The following is an 18401-nucleotide window of genomic DNA, read 5'->3' as shown; positions in this document are numbered from 1 at the left end:
TAACAAATTCATGCACATTTAATGAACATAAATTTATTTCGCAACTCATCGTTTATATTTATCATATTAAGTTTCGAATTAATATGATATTTATTTGAACAAAGTCGCATCGTGTCACTTACAAACATAACAGCAACATTTATATTCATGCAGCACTCATTTCTATTATTGAATTTAGACACACATTATTGTGATTTCCCTCTGTCACACACATACATACATTATAGTCATTACTATAAGTTTTTCTCTCGTTATAAAAGTTTATATTAAATGTAAACAAATGACGTCGTACACTTTATACGATGTAATATTTCATCAGTTTTCTTAATGATATTAAAAGTGTAACTTTTATTATAAATATAGTACTGGACAGCATTCTGACTTTCATTTATTGAAACCTCTGCAACTAAATGTGCACTGTACTAGAATAAACGTCTTATTTGAATGTCACAAATAAAAGAGGATCTATACATATAATAAACATTTTTCTCCAGTGAAGAATACGTAATGTACAGCGTGAGAAAATTATTTTTACTGGATGTACTCTATGTAACACTGGGTTTTAAAATTAAGTAACTTTATAAAGAGATATATAAAGACCTGTGAACAATTTTTTACGTACAGAATGGCCGAAATGACAGGAATAGACAAGCCAGGGATAGAAAAATTTTCTACAAGAAAAAGCGTGTAGGAAGAAGTGACATGTCAGAGGTGATGAGAGAGCCAACTCAGAACCTAGAGGGAAGAGAAGAAGAGAGAGACTCCAAAATGTTGGTAGCTCAACCTAGAATGCACCTACACCAGGCAGCAAGAGATAGTCATCAGTGTCACCCTCCAAGAAGCGAAAAAAAAAGGTTGCTAGAATCCTGAAAAGAGGATCCCCTCCCACGTCAAGCAACGCACATCTGACATGTCTATTAGAGAAATTCATGCATAGGATAGAGACAAAGTTAGATGCAAGGTTCAAGAAACTGGAGAGTAGAATGAAAGACTTAGAAGAAGTAGTGAGTGGAACCTATGAGGAACTTACTCTCTGTAGGACAACTATTGAGGCTTACAAGATAAGGGTCACTACAGCAGAGGTTCAAGCTGTACCTAAAACAAGAGTATCGGCACCTATTTCGGAACCAAGAAGCTCGAGTCTTGGAACAACAACTCCATCAACTATCAAATATCCAAAACATTGATAATAGACGTAGAATTAAACTGACGTAGATTTTATTAGAGAACTGCCAAATGCATTGCTACGTTAAAGACATACAATTGTTCCTGACAATTATTTCTTTTAAATCATTTATAATTTTATAAGTATTTCTAATGGTATGCATGAAATACGCCATGGCACAAAAGCTTTCCTCAGTTTTCTTAGTCAAATACTATTTTTATTTTAAAGTTTATCAGTTCTGTAACTAAATACTACTAGTATACAAGTCTAATATGTTTAATGTACATACTGTAATACATAGTTTTTACTCAGCCTTTTTCTTATAGCATTATGACAATAAACAACTGTACACTAATTTTGCGGATTAAAAGTTGACAGATTTTAAAATTAATAAAATGGCAAATAATATTAAATTCGACAAAATGAATACACAGTTACTCCTTATTCAATTCAGTTACATAATACCATTTGTCATAATGCAAGAACAAAATTATTTATAATTTGTTAATACAAAAAAATTTTTTGTCATTTATATATGCATATATTATACAGTATATCCCATGCTTGGATAAACATTTATAAGCAGCTTTGTACTACTAAATTTGCAAACATATGTATAAAGCACATAATATAATTTGCAAATGTATATGTGTATGTATTAAATAAATCACCTTTTGAAATAAATTCTAATTTGAAGCGATACATATTCCTAAAGTTAAATAACAGTACTCCATTGTTTAAACACAATATTTTGTGTGCATTAATTACAATTATACATTTTGTTACACATAGAAATACATAAAATCTGCACAAAATGTTTTACATGAAAACTCATAACATAATATAAATTCATAAAATATCCTTTTTTCTTTTTAAATTTGATATTGCATGCAATAATTGTAAAGACAAATGATAAAAATTCTAAAATATTCAACATTTAGACGTTTAAATTTTACATATCTCATAAATTTCAATATTCGTTATTTTATGTACACGAATTCATGAAACAATTGTACAGAATGCAATGAAGTTATTGCATGTTGTTTTAAATGTATCACAACAAAGTTATATAAAGAAGATAAGCGCGTAGCGTAAATCTGAAATTATTTTGCGGGAAAGCTTGTTGGAAAGAACAATCTCGGGTTAAGTACTATGTCTATAAAATTCCGTTACTTCGTTAACTAGAATGAGAAAACGCAACAAGTATCACAATTTTTATGTGGCAGACATAGCGTAGTGTATAAATGCTATATTAAATTTCAATATGTATTACCATGTATAAGTATGTAAAAAAGTTTGTAAAGTGTTTTAAATGCTTTGCTTCCCAAAATGCGGTGACGTCATAAAATATTTTTCTCTCTCGGTTAATCATAATATTTGTGTAACTGTAGAATGTTTGCTAGCCACATCTTCTTTACATAATGCATATATGTAGAATAAATTATACAAATATATACAAATTAAATTCTACGCATGTAACACATTCTAATATACAAATCATTAAATTCTTAAGTCAGTGTGTACGCGTACATGTCAATGCCCCTTTAGGTGCACTACACCAAACTATACTACATTCAACTAGATATACACACGGTGCATCCCCTAAGATTGACCACTATTTTTCAACTATCTCCGATACTCTGTCAAAGATATGTTTTCAACAAATTGAAAATAGCTGAAAAACGATAATTCATCTTGGAGGCTACACACTGCAGAATATTTTAGTATGTAGAAATTGTGTGTAAGACAATTATAAATTTTGTATTCTAAAGAAATTTAAGTCTTTGATCGAGGTAAAATACCTAACCACTATTTCTCTGCATTTTACCTTTCCATCTGTATAAATTTTCGCTAAGCAGAGACTATACGTGGAAAATCCATTAAAACATGGCAGTGATTAGAACATGAGAAATATTTACGATTAGGCCACCGATAAATATATACTGTTTATAAAGATAGTAGTCCAGTATACGTCCACTGTTTATGAAGTGCAATACGAAACCAAATAATTTAATTGTTCTCATTTCTATGTCTATGCACGTATTAGCATTTAGTGATATAATAAGAAATGACAGTTTGATTCTATTACTAATGCATAATTGCAGCGATTTACTAAACTAGTAACAATACTCCCTAATTCATAATTAGTAACACAGTTATTTTTGTGCTTAAGGAAATGAATAATGAGCTAACGCACAACCCATTTTGTACCACCCATTCAGAGAAGAAATTGCTTTAAAAACAAATCTAATCGATTTGCTCTGGTGATTTGATTCGAGACATGGCTTACTTTAAGCTGTACTTGTATGATTATTAGCACCACTGATAGCACTAAACAAAGCAGCGCTGTTGCGCTTGAAATTACAAACTTGATCATCAGGCCAAATAGGTTCTCCGAGTAACGACGATAAACTTTGACAAAGTTTCTGGTAATTCTCACGTAATACTTCCTGATACTCGTGCTGATCGGATGTAATCAACTTACTATTTATTTGGAGAGCCGTGTAACATATCTTAACAAATTCCCTGCAAGAATTTATATATTAAATGAAAATGTTTATAAGCCAAGAAAATGGCTGACCATTGAGAATGAGTAGTTACCTAAAAACATCCTTTAGTTCCTCGACTTTGTCATCTGGGTATTGCGGGGACAACGCAGGATCTAAGAACGCAGAAGCGTACGCAAGTGGCCCGGCATTCACTGTAACGCATATACTTCCTTGTAGTCTTAACTGTAATTTTTTCACATCAGTTGGGCCAATAAGGGCTACATCCTCTAATTCTTGAACACGTTGCCGCATTTCATCCAGTGCCACTTCTATTGGACTGAGCTCCATTATCCGTTTCTCAGACACCAAAATTCGCTTTTTGATGTACGGAAACGAATATTGCGCTAAAATATTGCAAACGTCGATCAATATATTCGACACATTAAGTGAAACACATATTTTGTCTTTAGGAAGCTACAATAAAATTAAAAATTGCAAATGTACAATGAACTCGTACTCGTTAAAATCGTTCTCCGCTTCCATTGATCCTCTGGATTACCCCTTGCTTTCCCTTCCTTAGTGAACGGAGTTTCAAACATGAAACACGCCACGTTATGATTCTGTTCGAATTCGGTTTGCCTGGTTTCCAATTCGTACTTCTCGAAATAAGGTGTCACGTGAGTTACTTGAATGTACGCAAATTTTTGATCTAATTCGGTTACATCAATCGGCACGGAGTCCATGATCATTTTAACATTTTCTGCGCCAAACTTATCGGAATATAAACGATTCAGACGCTCGGAAATTTCTGACAAAGACGTGACTTTTGGCTCTTTGTAAATGTACTCTTGTCCGTTCTCGTCTTCGAAGTACGCCTATAAAATAGATACGTGTAAAAATGAAATTATGAAAACGATTAAACTCACGTCTGTAAAACGGAAGTATTTTCAGCTTTCTCTTACCGAACCGAAAAATGCAACTCTATAAAACCTCCCAAGAAGCCTCTTTCCGGATTTAGTAACTTCCACGATTTTATTACACGCCTGTGCTAAGTGTGAATAACAATTCGCTAGAGCTTCATAGTTTCGTTTCTCTTCGTAGATAGGAACTATTAAACGGTAGAGGTGCCCAAGCAACTCGAATCTTTCTGCCTTTTCTAACATTTCGGCACAGACTTCCAATTGTTCAAGGAGTAGGTACTCGTTATAGTGAATATCTTGTACCCCTAAAATAGTAAGGTCAAAAACTGAATTGTTTAAGTATGTAAATAATTTGATTTTCTAAAATAAAAATATAAATTAAGATAAAATCTAGATAAATAGATCATTTTTATTCTACACAAAATATTTATAAATATAAATCATAATATAAACGTGTACAAAACATACAAATCTCACCAGCATCGAGTTTGAGACTGCACTCGTCCCTAGAAATGTTCTCGGAGATTTTGTCGAACGCCTCTGCGCCCCACGTGTGAACTTTTTTCAATTTCAAGTATTCGGCCATTAATGCGGCAATATGTAAATGGCAGCAAGCAGCCTAGGATAAAATAGTTGTATAAAAATTTTGTGATAAATCCAGTTATTCGAGAACATGGAAAAATGTGTACCTCTGAAAAATTTCCATCCCTAGCATGATTTCTAGCCATAGTTTCCAACCAAGTATATCTCAATTCCGGCGTACTGGCGTAAGAGTTGGCTAAACTGTGTTGCAGGTCAACTAACATTTCTGGATCATTATTGTGCTCTCTCATTTGCGCGGTCGCCATTAGAACAGTCCGGATTCTTTTATTGAGATCTTTCACTTCTACTGGGAAACCTGTACCTTTCATTACTTTGTCAGACGAAGCATAGCTGTTTATCAACGACAATGATTCTTGAAACCTTGAATTATTCAATCCAATCACGTTTCCAAGCATTTGCGAAACAGAGATTATTACCTGTTTATAAATAAATGCATAAAATATTTTAAACGCACTTCTATCTTCGTCTTTTTCAATAAAAAAATACAAAAGTATTAAATTTTATAAATCTCACTTACTTGCAAGTGAACTCTAGTCAAACCCTTTCGACTGGTAAACTCAAAATTACTTCTCATAAGCAGGTAAACCAATGCGCAAGACTCCTGTCTAATGGAACTTAATTTACTGTTACAACAGCGCAGTAGCTCGTAACACAGACGCCCGCAAAGAACTGCATTCCCTATAAAATTAATTATAATTAATAACACAGCCTAACAACTTTTTACGATGTTATTAGAATGCATACCTTGGAAAAGAATTATAGAGTAATTGTTTAGGAAAGCTCTAAAGCTGGCGAAAACGTGGCGTAACAAAGTTTCCGACTGACCAACTTGTAAGAATGATAAATATATATTGAAAACTTTTTGCATAATAGGATTATCCCCGTTCGTTGCTAAAAGTACATCCTGCAAAAATACACATTAATTTTATTGTCCTGCGGTTAAATAGCTCATCCTGTGTAAACGGAAATGTGTGGTAATATACCTTAAAATGGAGGCAGAACAATCCTAAACAATCTAATGCGATAAGACCAACTTCTGTTGCCATATTTGCTTCTAATAAAACTTGATGGACTTTCCCAGTGTCATTTTCGACAAGATTTTCTCTAAGAGTGTTGTTATGGGGTTGTAATGTGCTGGTAGCTGGTCCTTCACTGGAAAAATCAGGAGGCGCCATTCTAGCTGGCAATGTCATCGCCTTCACTGTTCGAGGTTTGCCAGAATTGTTTGTCACGTTTGTGGTGATTTGCCTCTTTCCAATATACTTGAAGTGATAAAGACTCATCCTAAAAAAAGAAATTAAAATGTATCTACTTTCCGCGCAGTAAGGATAAATCTTTTGATATTGCATTCGTAGGCACCAACTTACTCTATCACTGAGAAAAAGTTCAAAATTTCAAGATCGCTGCATTGCTGCCACCAAGCAATAACTTGATGGTCGCCCAAGTATTTGATAACAAATAAGAAACAAAGCAGAATGTCCTTCACTTCGGACGACTGCAATTTATCGCATCTTGAGGAGGACTGTGTAACGCTTAGGGACCGCGAGTGTCTCTTCTTCTCACCAGTGCCATTTTCAATCGGTTCACGCATCACAATTGTAGTTTCTTGGGATATATTTGACTGCGAGGCACCAGATATGGTTGACGTATCCGATTCTATGCTAGTACACGAATATCCATTGACTAAACCCTGGCCTGCTATGGCCGCAAAGTATGTAGAATCTCGTAAATGCAGGGACGCTCTTATCGGAGACTGTGTATCCAAATTGACAGTGAGCCTGTGCGCAATGTTTTGTGTAAATTATTTCCATTATATTTTCGTATCTGTTATTGAAGTAGAAATTATGCGAACTTACCTGTGAATTGACTTTGGAGTTCCGGTAGCTGTTGTGACGCTACTAGTATCTTTGTTCGCTAAGAATGAGCTACTGGTTGATATTCTGTTGGTTCCATTTTGCTTAGCTTCTGTTTTACTGCTATCGTGCACAGATTGCAGCCGATGCAAATTCTCCAATACAATCCCCAGCCATGGTATATAAACGGACGCTATTCTACTTAATTGACCCTGCGCGAATAGAATTATTTTAAACTACTATTTGTAACTTAATTATCCCGAAGGATCAAGTTATAGCCGATTTACCTTATTCTGATATCTATCATCGAGTTCATGTTTCGCCATTAAATCTCTTAACGTAGCTATCGCCACTTTTCGAATTTGTACAATTTCATTCAAAGACGTTTTGACCTCTTGCATTAACAACCCAACCAAAAAGTGATGTTTACAGAAATCTTCAGATAAACAGTACTCATTAATTAAATCTGTAACGAATACCTTCATGTCAATAAATCTGTTTTATTTTGCAATGAAACTGATGATATGAAAACATAAATTTATATATAGACATTCAAAGTCCACCTAAAAACATTAAATATCAAACGAAATTAAAATAAAATTATGTCACAATTTATTCATTTTTCAATTCTCAAGGCCACTGAAAAGGATTTTTCATAGGAATCGATTAATTCATATTATTCTGTCAATTTTATATTTATAAAATGTTTATAAAATCGTGCAGTTTATATGATACTATGCTTGAAATAACGTGAAACAAAGTGTGAGCATACTATAGATGTAGTGTGATTACGAAATATCATGTTAACTTTTAAAATCTTCGATACTCGGTGCATCTCAATGATATAATAAACCAAGCTTGCATAGCAACAAATAAGAATGCCATGAAAACATTTTCTATAGATCTAGTGATTGATGGTGATCAATGTCAAAAAATTGTGTGCATCTCCCACTCACTATGGCTACAGTAACAAACCACAATAAAGACGGGAGTGTATGAACATAACTTAACATACCATCACATTCTGGATCACTCTCTGTATCTTCTGAATAAAGCATAAAATGGTTATATTACATACTTGAAGATACTGAACATAATAATAATGGTGATTATAATATTACCTTTGGAGGTGATTCGTGATTGCATCATTGGCAAATTGAAGGATACATAATGTTCGTGCGAACAGATTATTTGCAGAAATGTGAATTTGAAGTCGTGTAATGTACGTGGATCACCAGGGGAAAAGTTGTCCATATATGAATTGATTAGGCAGAAAACAAATCCACGGTCCATGAACGTGAGACATCGCTATGAAAATTTTCATTGATTAACGCTTTGTTTATATTTTTATTGCTTAAGACTTTGCAAAGACTTTGCATTCGCTTACTTTCAAAAATTGTGCGAGACTTTTGTTCAACTCGTGTGTTTCAACGGGCATTTCTTTGTATTTAGTCATAAGATATGGCATAATAACGTCTACCAAGCTCTTGATTTTTTCATGATATTCTTTGGAGAACCTTTCGTTTCTGTGCATCTGTAAACAGTTTAGTTGATATATTTATTCGAATAATCTATGGGTTAATGATTAACATCCTATTACACTACCCACCTTTATTCTACCCGTTGCAAGTAAATGTTGTGCCATACTTTTGATCATTATTTCAAAAAAGAAGCTGGAGTGGTGCATAAATTTATTTACTACAAGAAAATCAGTATTACTAGGCTGCAACAATGTAGGAAGATGCTTTCCCAACTGTTCGTGAACTGTAACACTGCCGTTTCCTTGTGTTGGCGATACAAAAACGAACTATAAAATACATCAGTGCAAGATTAATATTCTGTTTGTATTCTTGATTATTATTTAAAGACGATAAACGGTCTCGTCTTCCACGAATGTTTACCTTAATATAAGCTTGGAGAGTTTCCTTTCTACCAGCTTCGTGTACCATATTTATGAAGTGTATTAAAACTCTAATTATAAATAATCCGACCTCTTCGTTCATGGTATGCGTTAGTAACGTGAACAGTTGGTTCAAAATAGTAGGAAGAAATGTAATAACAGTAACCAGCTGTACTGCATGAGCAGCTTTTAATATTTTGCATGTTTCCGAATCCGCTGGTATTGCTCCCTGTGTTGTGTCCAGGATTCGTTCCATATGGGCAAATAAATTATGCAAATGCACGTCGCGCGTGAATACAGTGGAAATTAATTGGAACACTACTGTGAATACTGGTCGTTGAGAATCGATCCATGTGATTTCTGGTCCTGCATTCTAAAATTATTAAAAAATTCGCGTTTCCAAAGTATTGTCAAAATTTCTCAAAGCACATATTTCATATGACCTTATTCTTACCCCTTTTCCTAACCCAAGAGGCTGTATTGAAAGATATCCCGGAGGTAAATGTGTCGCTACTGGTAGAGTATGTACGTTCATATCCATATCCACATTCAGTCTGTAGAGAATATACGGTTTTTTAATATAAGTGCATATAAAATATATGATTGAATTATTTTTTGTTGTCCTACCTTCCTTTATGTAGTAAGGGGGACCATGCATAACCAACACAATTTTCGACTCCGTTCTCCTTTTTCTTGTTCATGTCACAACTTATGTGATAGAAGGAGAAGAGCAAGTGATGTTTCGAATGCAGTTTCGTTGGCAGTCGTATTTTAATTTCTTCATGCCATGAAGGAACAGCATTGTGATGTAAAACCGAGCAACACGCCCGTAGACATAAAAGCGGAGCACCGGGTCTTCCGTATATACACTACATAATCGAAAGCGAGAGAACAATATTAGTAATACTGTGACAACCTGTTCGAAGAAAAGCAAAGTTTACTCATACCCTCAAAGGTGTAGCATTTTCACTATCTTCGTCTCGTAGTTCAACGATGCATGCAATGTTTCTGGCTCTCGTAAATATTTTTTGAGTATCGAAATATAGAGTTTGGGGATAAACGTAAAGGTGATTAATGTATGTCGTATAAGGATGGACATCTTTTTCCGAAGTACACTCGAACTCTGCCACTTCAAGAGTCGGTTCCGAAGTAGGCGGCAATGGGAATGGCTTTAAAGCTGCTAAGGACGTAGATAGTGTGTCTGGAAAGAGAAAAGGAACATAGACACTTTTCATCGTTTAATTACGAATAGAAAATTTCATCGATAAAATACATACTTTCAGGTAGTTCTGTAATTGACTCAATTTTTATTTTTAACCATCCTGGTATCACAGTCAATTTACTAAGTTTTTCAGGCCTAAAATAAAAAACGCATTAGTAAACATTCGTATGCAACTTGGCTTGTGTTACATTGACATATACTTTCTGTACTCTGAAAGAAGTTTCAGCAATTCCTCATCCTTTATTTTATTTCCTTCTTGCCTATATATTGCTGGAAAATCGGATGACGTATCTAGTTCATTACTATATAATCGAAACAAAGGTCTGGCAGCCCAAGCAAAAGGCATTCTGTAATTACCCAGTCTGAAAAATGCAAATCACATTAATCGAAATTTTACAATAGTTTTTTGATAAAGTTATAATGAAATTTACCTTTGGCAACAAGCTCTAACTTGTTTGTGAACTTTTAAACCTAACCGTGGATCTTTTGTAGCTCTCAAATATGGTTCTGAAGTTTGGCATATATTTCCTTGTAATATTTTATCTATTCTTACGACCAAGAATATATCGGGATGAGGGTTACTAATACTAAATATGGCCTATAAACGTGAAAAACATATTGGATTTAGAATACAAAAATTCACACGATAATGACATTGATAATCACAATATAAAATAAATATTTAAAATGACAAACCTGTTTCGGATATTTGATCCAGTCTAAAGGTATATTTTTTAAATCATCTGCTAATTTTATATTATCCGTAGATTCTGACATAATACCCACAGGACTCAACTCTTTTATCATTCCTTGGACAACTTCATGATTGATATCAAAATGAAAATTTTCGGCAAGTTTTCTACCATTTCTTGCATCGTAAAGGCTCAGCGTTGTTTGATACGGTTCCACCTGACACAATGACTCCTTCTCATCTATAGGTGCTTGTAATCTAAATTTAAGACTTTCGCATTTCACAAAAATCCTGTGTCCAAATTGCTCTTTGAATGGATCCACGTTCTGCTCATTCGAACTTCCTGGCTGTTGCTTACTGTGTGGAATATGAGGGTAAATACTAAACAATCGTTTACGATTTTCACGCCTGACTAATGCTATACTTGTATCAGTTTCTCTGGAATATTTAATCAATTGTGGATTCATGCTCTGCTCTAAGCCTTTCAATGTTCCATAAACCTAGAAATACCAATATAAAATGTTTAACATGCATGTGGCTTGTTACAGAAGCCACAAAAGTTACAAATGTTAAAGAATCTACTATGTATATTTTATTTTTACGTTTAATACCTGCATAGGTTGAGGCGAGGGAGGAGGTGTATTGCACGCTCTTTCCAACGACGCAGCGCGCTTTTCTTCCTGTTGTTTATAATGCTGCAATACTGAGCTCAACTTTAATAACCAATCCTGCATGTCCGCCTCGTTATCTGACGCTAAAGTATACGATTTATGAGTCCCGCTCATTCTTAATTCGAAACAGTACCTTCCACGTTTCGGATTCCTCGCAACTTCAGTACAAAAATCCATAACTATCGTTAATTTTGCTTCGCCTTTTTTTTCATCTTTAAAAAACTCGAGAATATATGTGCCATCAACTTCTTGTCTAAGGTGGCAAAAGCGTCTTTTAAATGATTTTGAGCCAATATGTGCAAACATTCGGTCGCTGCTTCCAATTTCTGGTCCTTTCATCAGATAGCCCTCTTTCGTGATTCCATTACTCTTTGTTGACTCCTGGTGACAGTAAACAAATTATTATCTCTTCAATAATATCATGCAATCAGATAAAACTTTGTAATAAAGAATATTAATTTGAAGATAGCTGTCTTTGTATTTAAAACAAAATATTTTACCTCGTCAACTTGGTCTACTTCAGTATCGATTTCATATATCTCATCTTTCAAATCGTCGGTTTTTGCTATTCTAAAAAAAAAAAAGTAAAAATATAGCTTTTAGTTTCACACATTGCCATTAAAGTATTCACAATTATAGTTTTATAAACATTGTTTACAGGGAATACATAATAATATTTATGCTAGTCTGAGAGTACAGATATGGCAAGGGTAAAAGACATACTTAGGCAATTCAAGATAAGTTCCACTATAAGCGGAATATTTATAATGTATCAGGTTCCAGTTGGATGTATAACTTCGTAAACATTCCTTTGTAAGAAGATTCTCCCCTCCTTCATCATTATCTGAAACTTGCGGTACTGTTGGCGTAAGAGTACGGTATCTTCTGGGCAATACTACTTGCTATAAGGAAAAAAATATTTTTCAAACTATTAGATTAAAACAACTTACAACTTTAACATGAAAATGTTGCAGCAAAATATAGCAATATATTCTTATAGGTATAGTCTGACCTCGGTAACATCCTGTGTATGAATTCATGATAATTTATCTACTCATACAACGGATGCAAATTTTGATAAATAGATACGAAATAGTGAATGAAAACTCACAGAGACGTCGTCCTGAGGATAAAGTAGAAGTTCTCTTTGAGGGTCATTTTGTAATAAAGTTTTATTCTTTAATACAAAACTTTCGAAATCTATGGGTTCTACTAAATGTGGTTTGCTCTGAAAATAAATAGTAATTTTACTGAGATAAATAAAAAAGAAAATAGCACTTACGTGTATATTAATTTAATTCGCATACTAAATGTTAATTCAAGTAATGCATAACACATGCAGATTAGAACTTCTACCAGTACATTCTTTAGAAGTTAAACACCAATTTATCAATCTCTATTATGTCATGATAGTAAATGGGACAAACAACGATGTACAAAAAGAGTATAATTTATCCTTGATTCAAGGAAGTAATAATAATAATCATCGGACAATACTAAAAAGGCGATGTTAGCTACCATAAATAGACATGTTTCGAACTGAATAACATTATCGTGGAAATAAACGGAATTTCATGTGAACAAATCCACAATTAGTTAATAAGTCTATCATGGGTATATTAAAGTCAATACAAACAGCGTCGATTAGTGAAATATTTATTTAATTATTTCTCGATTCGAAATATTTATAGCGAGAATTTTGTACAGGGTTGACAGCAATTATCATGAATAATGAATGAAAATTCTAATGAATGTATCGGCTAATAGTGTCAAGGAAAACAAACTCTTATCGGTGTCAATTGTCATTATGAAATTGTTCATCAAGGTTTCAGTGAAAATTGATCGCGAAGATCGAGCGGCAAAAAGTAGCGAAATGAGAATGTCAGCGGTCCTACCTGTACGGTACTCTCGCGTACTACCTGGGAGACAGTCTCTCGCAATTGAGCTGCCATGCCTGGTTTACCTAAGCCGCGAGTAAACTTCCTTTCGCTCATCTTTGCCAATGGTACGTTGATCTCATCACCGTACACCAACAAGAACACAAATCACAAATATCACATGCACTCATTACACACGACCATGGTAACCGCTCGTTATTGCCGCGGCCATATTTACGCGGCTTCTAAACTCACGTCGTAAGAACGCATGACTGATCACTCTATGCCACAGACTACATACACCACAGATGAAACTCCGTCGTTTCTTGAAAACTAATTTCCACTGAGCATGCGTTTGTAAGTAGAACCACAGACGAGGTATAAGGATAGATCTATCATCTTATTGGACTTTCGTGTCTCATGTTCTGAAATATCGACTGTTCAAAAAATCAGAGGTTTTTAGAATTATTCGTTCATTTTCTCGTATTCGCGAGACTGCAGTGACTATATATAGCTATTTTTGATTTTAATTACTATCACTGAGGATGCTGTCAGCAAATTTTAGTTCCAATTGGTAATACAAGACGTGACACGAAAATGGTAATGGGGTTACGTTACCCCAAAAATGTGGGCCACAGAAATACATTGGATGATAGGTCTATACTATATCTCGTCTGTGGTAGAACTTCGTATTCAAGTTTATCATGCATCTGCAAATAGAACTCGAAAAACTTGAATCACACAGCATTGAAAAATTAAGAATTCTGTGATTGCTTCGGCCATTAGCTGAGATGTATATGTATACTTTTGAAGTTATGTTCACGAGTATACTTTAGATACCTACGCATGTGCTCGTAAATACAGAATTCTGACGTGAATTTTCATAATGGACCTACTTACGGACGCATGCGCACTAGAAATTGGTAACCGAAAAATTTTGACACGCAAACTTGTCTATGCATATGCCATTTTAAGACTATATATCTGAAAAATAGTGGAGTTTCGCCTCTATAAAAATCCTTTTTGTTTACGCTACGACCTTGTTTGAACTGTATAATTTATTTAAAGACTCCCAGATATTATTTTAAATAGTTGTGTCACTACGATATTTCACATATTGTACATTATATGAAATAAAATTTGAAAATTTAAGATAATGAGTAATTTGTTTGAATGCGTAAGAACATACTCTGCATGATTTCGATGAGTTTAAGAAATTTTAAACAGACTACTTTTCTCTAAAATATTTTAAACGACAATAGGTTTGACCCTTTCTTCTAAATTTTTTTACGATCAGTAAATATTTAAGTTATTTGATACAAGAATTTATTATGCATCGTGAGCGTCGTAGATATGCTTTAGTAATTGTTATTCATATAAATACTGTTATATAATGAGCATTTATTAATTTCATATTAGATGAAAAAGATAGCATTATACCGAGATATAGAAATAATGTGTTTCTTTTTCAATTTTGGCAAATAGTAGAATTGATTAAAAGTAACATAACCGATATATTTAGAATACCAAGAATGCCGCGTGCATTAAATTGCGGCGTGAGTTTAAGCTGCAATCTGTAGTAACGTTTCAAATTTGGTATCGTCTGCTGTAAGTGCCCATAAGTGCCAGGCATTGTGTAAATTAATGTCGGTTGAATACGATTTTGTAAACTTTTCGAACGATTGACTGTAGAATATATCCGGAAGAACTATTAATGTTGCATTCATGTGTGTTTCGTGTTCAATCACATACGCGATTTAATAAATAATTGTCGATTTTCCGCCAAAACTTGAACTCGTTGCAAAACTGGCTTGATTCAAGGTGTTTTGCACTTTGTATTATGGATGACGAACTCGAAGACAGGATTTTGTATCAGGTGACAAAACAATGATTGAAAGTAATTTTACTAACACTCATTAAAAAGTGATTGTATACGGGAAATGCTTGTTAAATTTTTAATAGGTACACGGTTTTCGTGTCACGTAATTCGTATTCAAAAATAGTCTCAGTTAACTGCTTCCACATTTTTCTAACATACACTTTTAAAGAAAAATTGGTACAATAACATTTGTTGTTCGATTGTTTAACAACGCATGGTAAGATTCAATAATTATAATACGAGTAATACCTTATTGTTGTCGTTTCAAAACATATTATCCTATCAGAGTTGGGCAACACTTGATAACAAACGATTACAAACGAAATACTTTATTATTAACTCCAATCCACGATTAAATTTTGAATTTAACTGATGAATAATTAGAAACAATTAAATTAGTTATTTAATTTGAATTAAATTAATAATTATTCAACTATTCATATTCTTGAATGTCCAGCTTTGATGCAAAGCAATATATTTGCAATTTGTATTTATGTATATTTTTAATTGTAAACCAGACCTATGTATCACATATGAAGCTGGTATCAAAGTTTGCAGTGGGTATTCCCACTGGATTGAATGCTGGGATAAATACTCCTTTGGGTTATTTTTGGAGAATCATGAGGGCCTATGCACTGAAGCCAGAAGTGTTAATTTGTGGAGCAGTTTTGGCAATTATTATATTTTACATACAAGCAGTTGATGTATGGAGCCGATCAGTACTAGGAAGAATTCAATATACACTTGGCCGTACCACATCAAAGGTAAATCATATAAAGTAATGTAAAGAATAAGCTTGTTAACTAATGCATCATAAATTTGATTAACATAACCGTAAGGCATTTATGCGATAATCCATTTTAAATAGGTATCAAAACTACAGTTTTTAGTTAATGACTCCGTTAACAATGGTGTGAAGCTCAGTTGGGAGTTAAAACAAGGACATATTGCTGCATATGCTGTTCAAGGTCACAGGCCTCGTATGGAAGATCGTTTTGTTATAAACGAAGATATGAATAACACAGGTGTATCTTTGTTCGCAGTATTTGATGGACACGGTGGGGAAGTAAGTTCAATACTTAATAGTTTGACCTTATTACAGAGACTTAACTAATCTACGAACAGAATACTTCTTACAATGAAGTGTAACATATTTTAATATTAGACTCACTGTGCATCATTAAAACTAGTATTATATTTATGGTCTTAAATGATCCATCCAAAATTGCAGATTAAAGTAACGAGGATAAGGTAAAAAAACATAAAAAGTGAAAATAGATTTTGAGGCTGCAATACAATTATACTGAATTTAAGTTAATTTAATTTAATTGTAATTGCTTAGATTACATAGGATAATGGAGAAGTATTATAGGTCACAGAATGTTTCAATGGAGACAGAATAGAGCATGCAGCAATTTAGAAATATGATAATGTATTTTCATTAAAAACATAGTGTATTTTATTTAAATATAGAATAGATGTATATACTGTCTATTCATAGGAAAAACATATGAATAATTATTTAAATTATTGTTGAAAAATATTTAAAAGGACTATTGTGGCACTAAATATGCATATTTAAATGATTTAGTTATTATAGAATTAGTGATAGCATATTAATAGTATGCTAATATCGCGAATGTATTTGTTTATTAGCGAACATAAAATAGAATTAGAGCAAATTTCTTTTCACAGTTTGCAGCAAATTATGCGTACGATCACCTTATATCAAACATTAACAAAAAAGTGATCGAACTGAAAGATATGTTAGCTGGTAGACTACCACGTGTTCAATCAGATGAAGAAACAGATACATTTGACGAAAAGTCAAAAGAAGACAAAAACGATGCAAATCTCGAACGTAAAAAGTCTTTCCGAAAAACAGTCAGTACATCCTTAACGGATGACTGCATGAAGAAGAATGTTGGTGTAACTGATCCAGAGTTACTTGACAAATTAGACAGCTTACAGAGGCCAATTACAAGAGAGGTATAATAGATATCTTAATATTAACGATGACAATCTTAAACAACTAATTCATTTGTATCGAAATTTGCAGGTAAGGCCATGCAGGACAACAGAGAAACCACAGAAAGTAGATATTACAAATTATCTTGATGGAAATAGAATCAACTATGGCAAATTGCTAACTGACGAAGTGTTAGCAGTTGATCAGTTGTTAGTTAAGGCAGCTAAGAAAAATAGGGATGTCGCTGGTAATCAATTATTTGAAGCTAGCATCACTTCATTCAATTGACTGTCAAAACAATAATGGAAACATTTCCATTAAATTATAGGTACAACTGCCTTGATCGCTCTGTTAGAAGGTAACAAGTTAATTGTAGCAAATGTTGGAGATTCAAGGGGCGTAATGTGTGACGGGAAAGGGAACGCAATACCTTTATCTTTCGACCATAAACCTCAACAAGTAAATTCTTTTATTTTTTATCTTCTTATTTAATTGCACCGTTTTGTTTGTAATGAAAATTATTCTTAGGAAAGAGAACGAAGGAGGATAAAAAAAGCAGGGGGTGTAGTAACATTTAATGGCGTGTGGAGAGTTGCTGGTATATTAGCTACGTCTCGAGCTTTAGGGGATTATCCATTGAAGGATAAAAAATTAGTAATCGCCGATCCTGATATTCTAACTTTTGATCTTGGCGATCATAATCCAATGTTTATTGTTTTGGCATCTGATGGTTTATGGGATACTTTTACGAATGAAGAGGCTGTGGCGTTTATTAAAGAACGGATAAATGAACCACACTATGGGGCAAAAAGTATCACATTACAAAGTTACTACAGGTAATTAGAAACAGTATTATAATATTATTATTATTTGAAGAATTTTTTACTCTACATATTTTGTTCTATTTATAGAGGTTCTGCCGACAATATTACCGTGGTTGTTATCAATTTAAGAGATCGTAAATTCGCAATTGCTGAGGCCAAAAAAACTGAATGATGTTTTAATTGTACAACGAAACTAGGATATTTTTTCCAAAGATATACTAGTCACTAAATTGTATATTAAAAATGTAATTAAAATGTTACTTGTTACATGAGTTACATTTATATATTATGTTCAATATGTTATGCAATCATTGAATCGATAATTAATATTAGTAGCA

At 33.4% G+C, this 18401-nt stretch overlaps 2 protein-coding genes across 8 annotated transcripts; one reads left to right on the top strand and one right to left on the bottom strand.

The window, feature by feature from the left end:
- Positions 1-1326: 1326 nt before the first annotated feature.
- On the bottom strand, positions 1327-13660 carry Ziz (dedicator of cytokinesis protein Ziz). 5 transcript variants are annotated; one of them, XM_076802330.1, is made up of 29 exons: positions 13410-13660; positions 12626-12742; positions 12238-12416; positions 12015-12084; positions 11455-11895; positions 10849-11343; positions 10584-10750; positions 10353-10514; positions 10208-10287; positions 9878-10131; positions 9558-9799; positions 9385-9484; positions 8932-9303; positions 8640-8837; positions 8418-8564; positions 8152-8338; positions 8046-8075; positions 7318-7496; positions 7034-7242; positions 6545-6955; positions 6161-6461; positions 5922-6081; positions 5695-5855; positions 5264-5593; positions 5043-5193; positions 4617-4879; positions 4172-4529; positions 3767-4058; positions 1327-3691 (listed from the first exon to the last, which is right to left on the bottom strand). In XM_076802330.1, exons 1-29 carry the CDS (start codon positions 13506-13508, stop codon positions 3457-3459), a joined length of 6390 nt encoding a protein of 2129 aa, XP_076658445.1. In that variant the 5' UTR covers positions 13509-13660; the 3' UTR covers positions 1327-3456. The 5 variants fall into 5 exon arrangements, with proteins under 5 accessions (XP_076658445.1, XP_076658446.1, XP_076658447.1 ...); XM_076802331.1 differs by having other exon boundaries at positions 5052-5193; XM_076802332.1 differs by having other exon boundaries at positions 10362-10514.
- Positions 13661-14806: 1146 nt separating this feature from the next.
- Positions 14807-18335, top strand: LOC143362325 (protein phosphatase 1L). Of its 3 annotated transcripts, XM_076802374.1 has the most exons (9): positions 14807-15267; positions 15354-15487; positions 15789-16034; positions 16139-16336; positions 16966-17259; positions 17330-17486; positions 17568-17698; positions 17768-18075; positions 18151-18335. In XM_076802374.1, the coding sequence occupies exons 2-9, from the start codon at positions 15485-15487 to the stop codon at positions 18233-18235; spliced, it is 1422 nt and encodes a 473-aa protein (XP_076658489.1). In that variant the 5' UTR covers positions 14807-15267; positions 15354-15484; the 3' UTR covers positions 18236-18335. The 3 variants fall into 3 exon arrangements, with proteins under 3 accessions (XP_076658489.1, XP_076658487.1, XP_076658486.1); XM_076802372.1 differs by lacking the exon at positions 15354-15487 and having other exon boundaries at positions 14808-15267; positions 16154-16336; XM_076802371.1 differs by lacking the exon at positions 15354-15487 and having other exon boundaries at positions 14808-15267.
- The last annotated feature ends 66 nt before the right edge of the window (positions 18336-18401 follow it).

The sequence above is a fragment of the Halictus rubicundus genome, chromosome 16 (genome assembly GCF_050948215.1).
Source record: "Halictus rubicundus isolate RS-2024b chromosome 16, iyHalRubi1_principal, whole genome shotgun sequence".
In the NCBI taxonomy this organism is placed as follows: Eukaryota; Metazoa; Arthropoda; class Insecta; order Hymenoptera; family Halictidae; genus Halictus; species Halictus rubicundus.
Note: the sequence above shows the minus strand (reverse complement) of the source record. Positions and strands in the feature narration are given on the sequence as shown.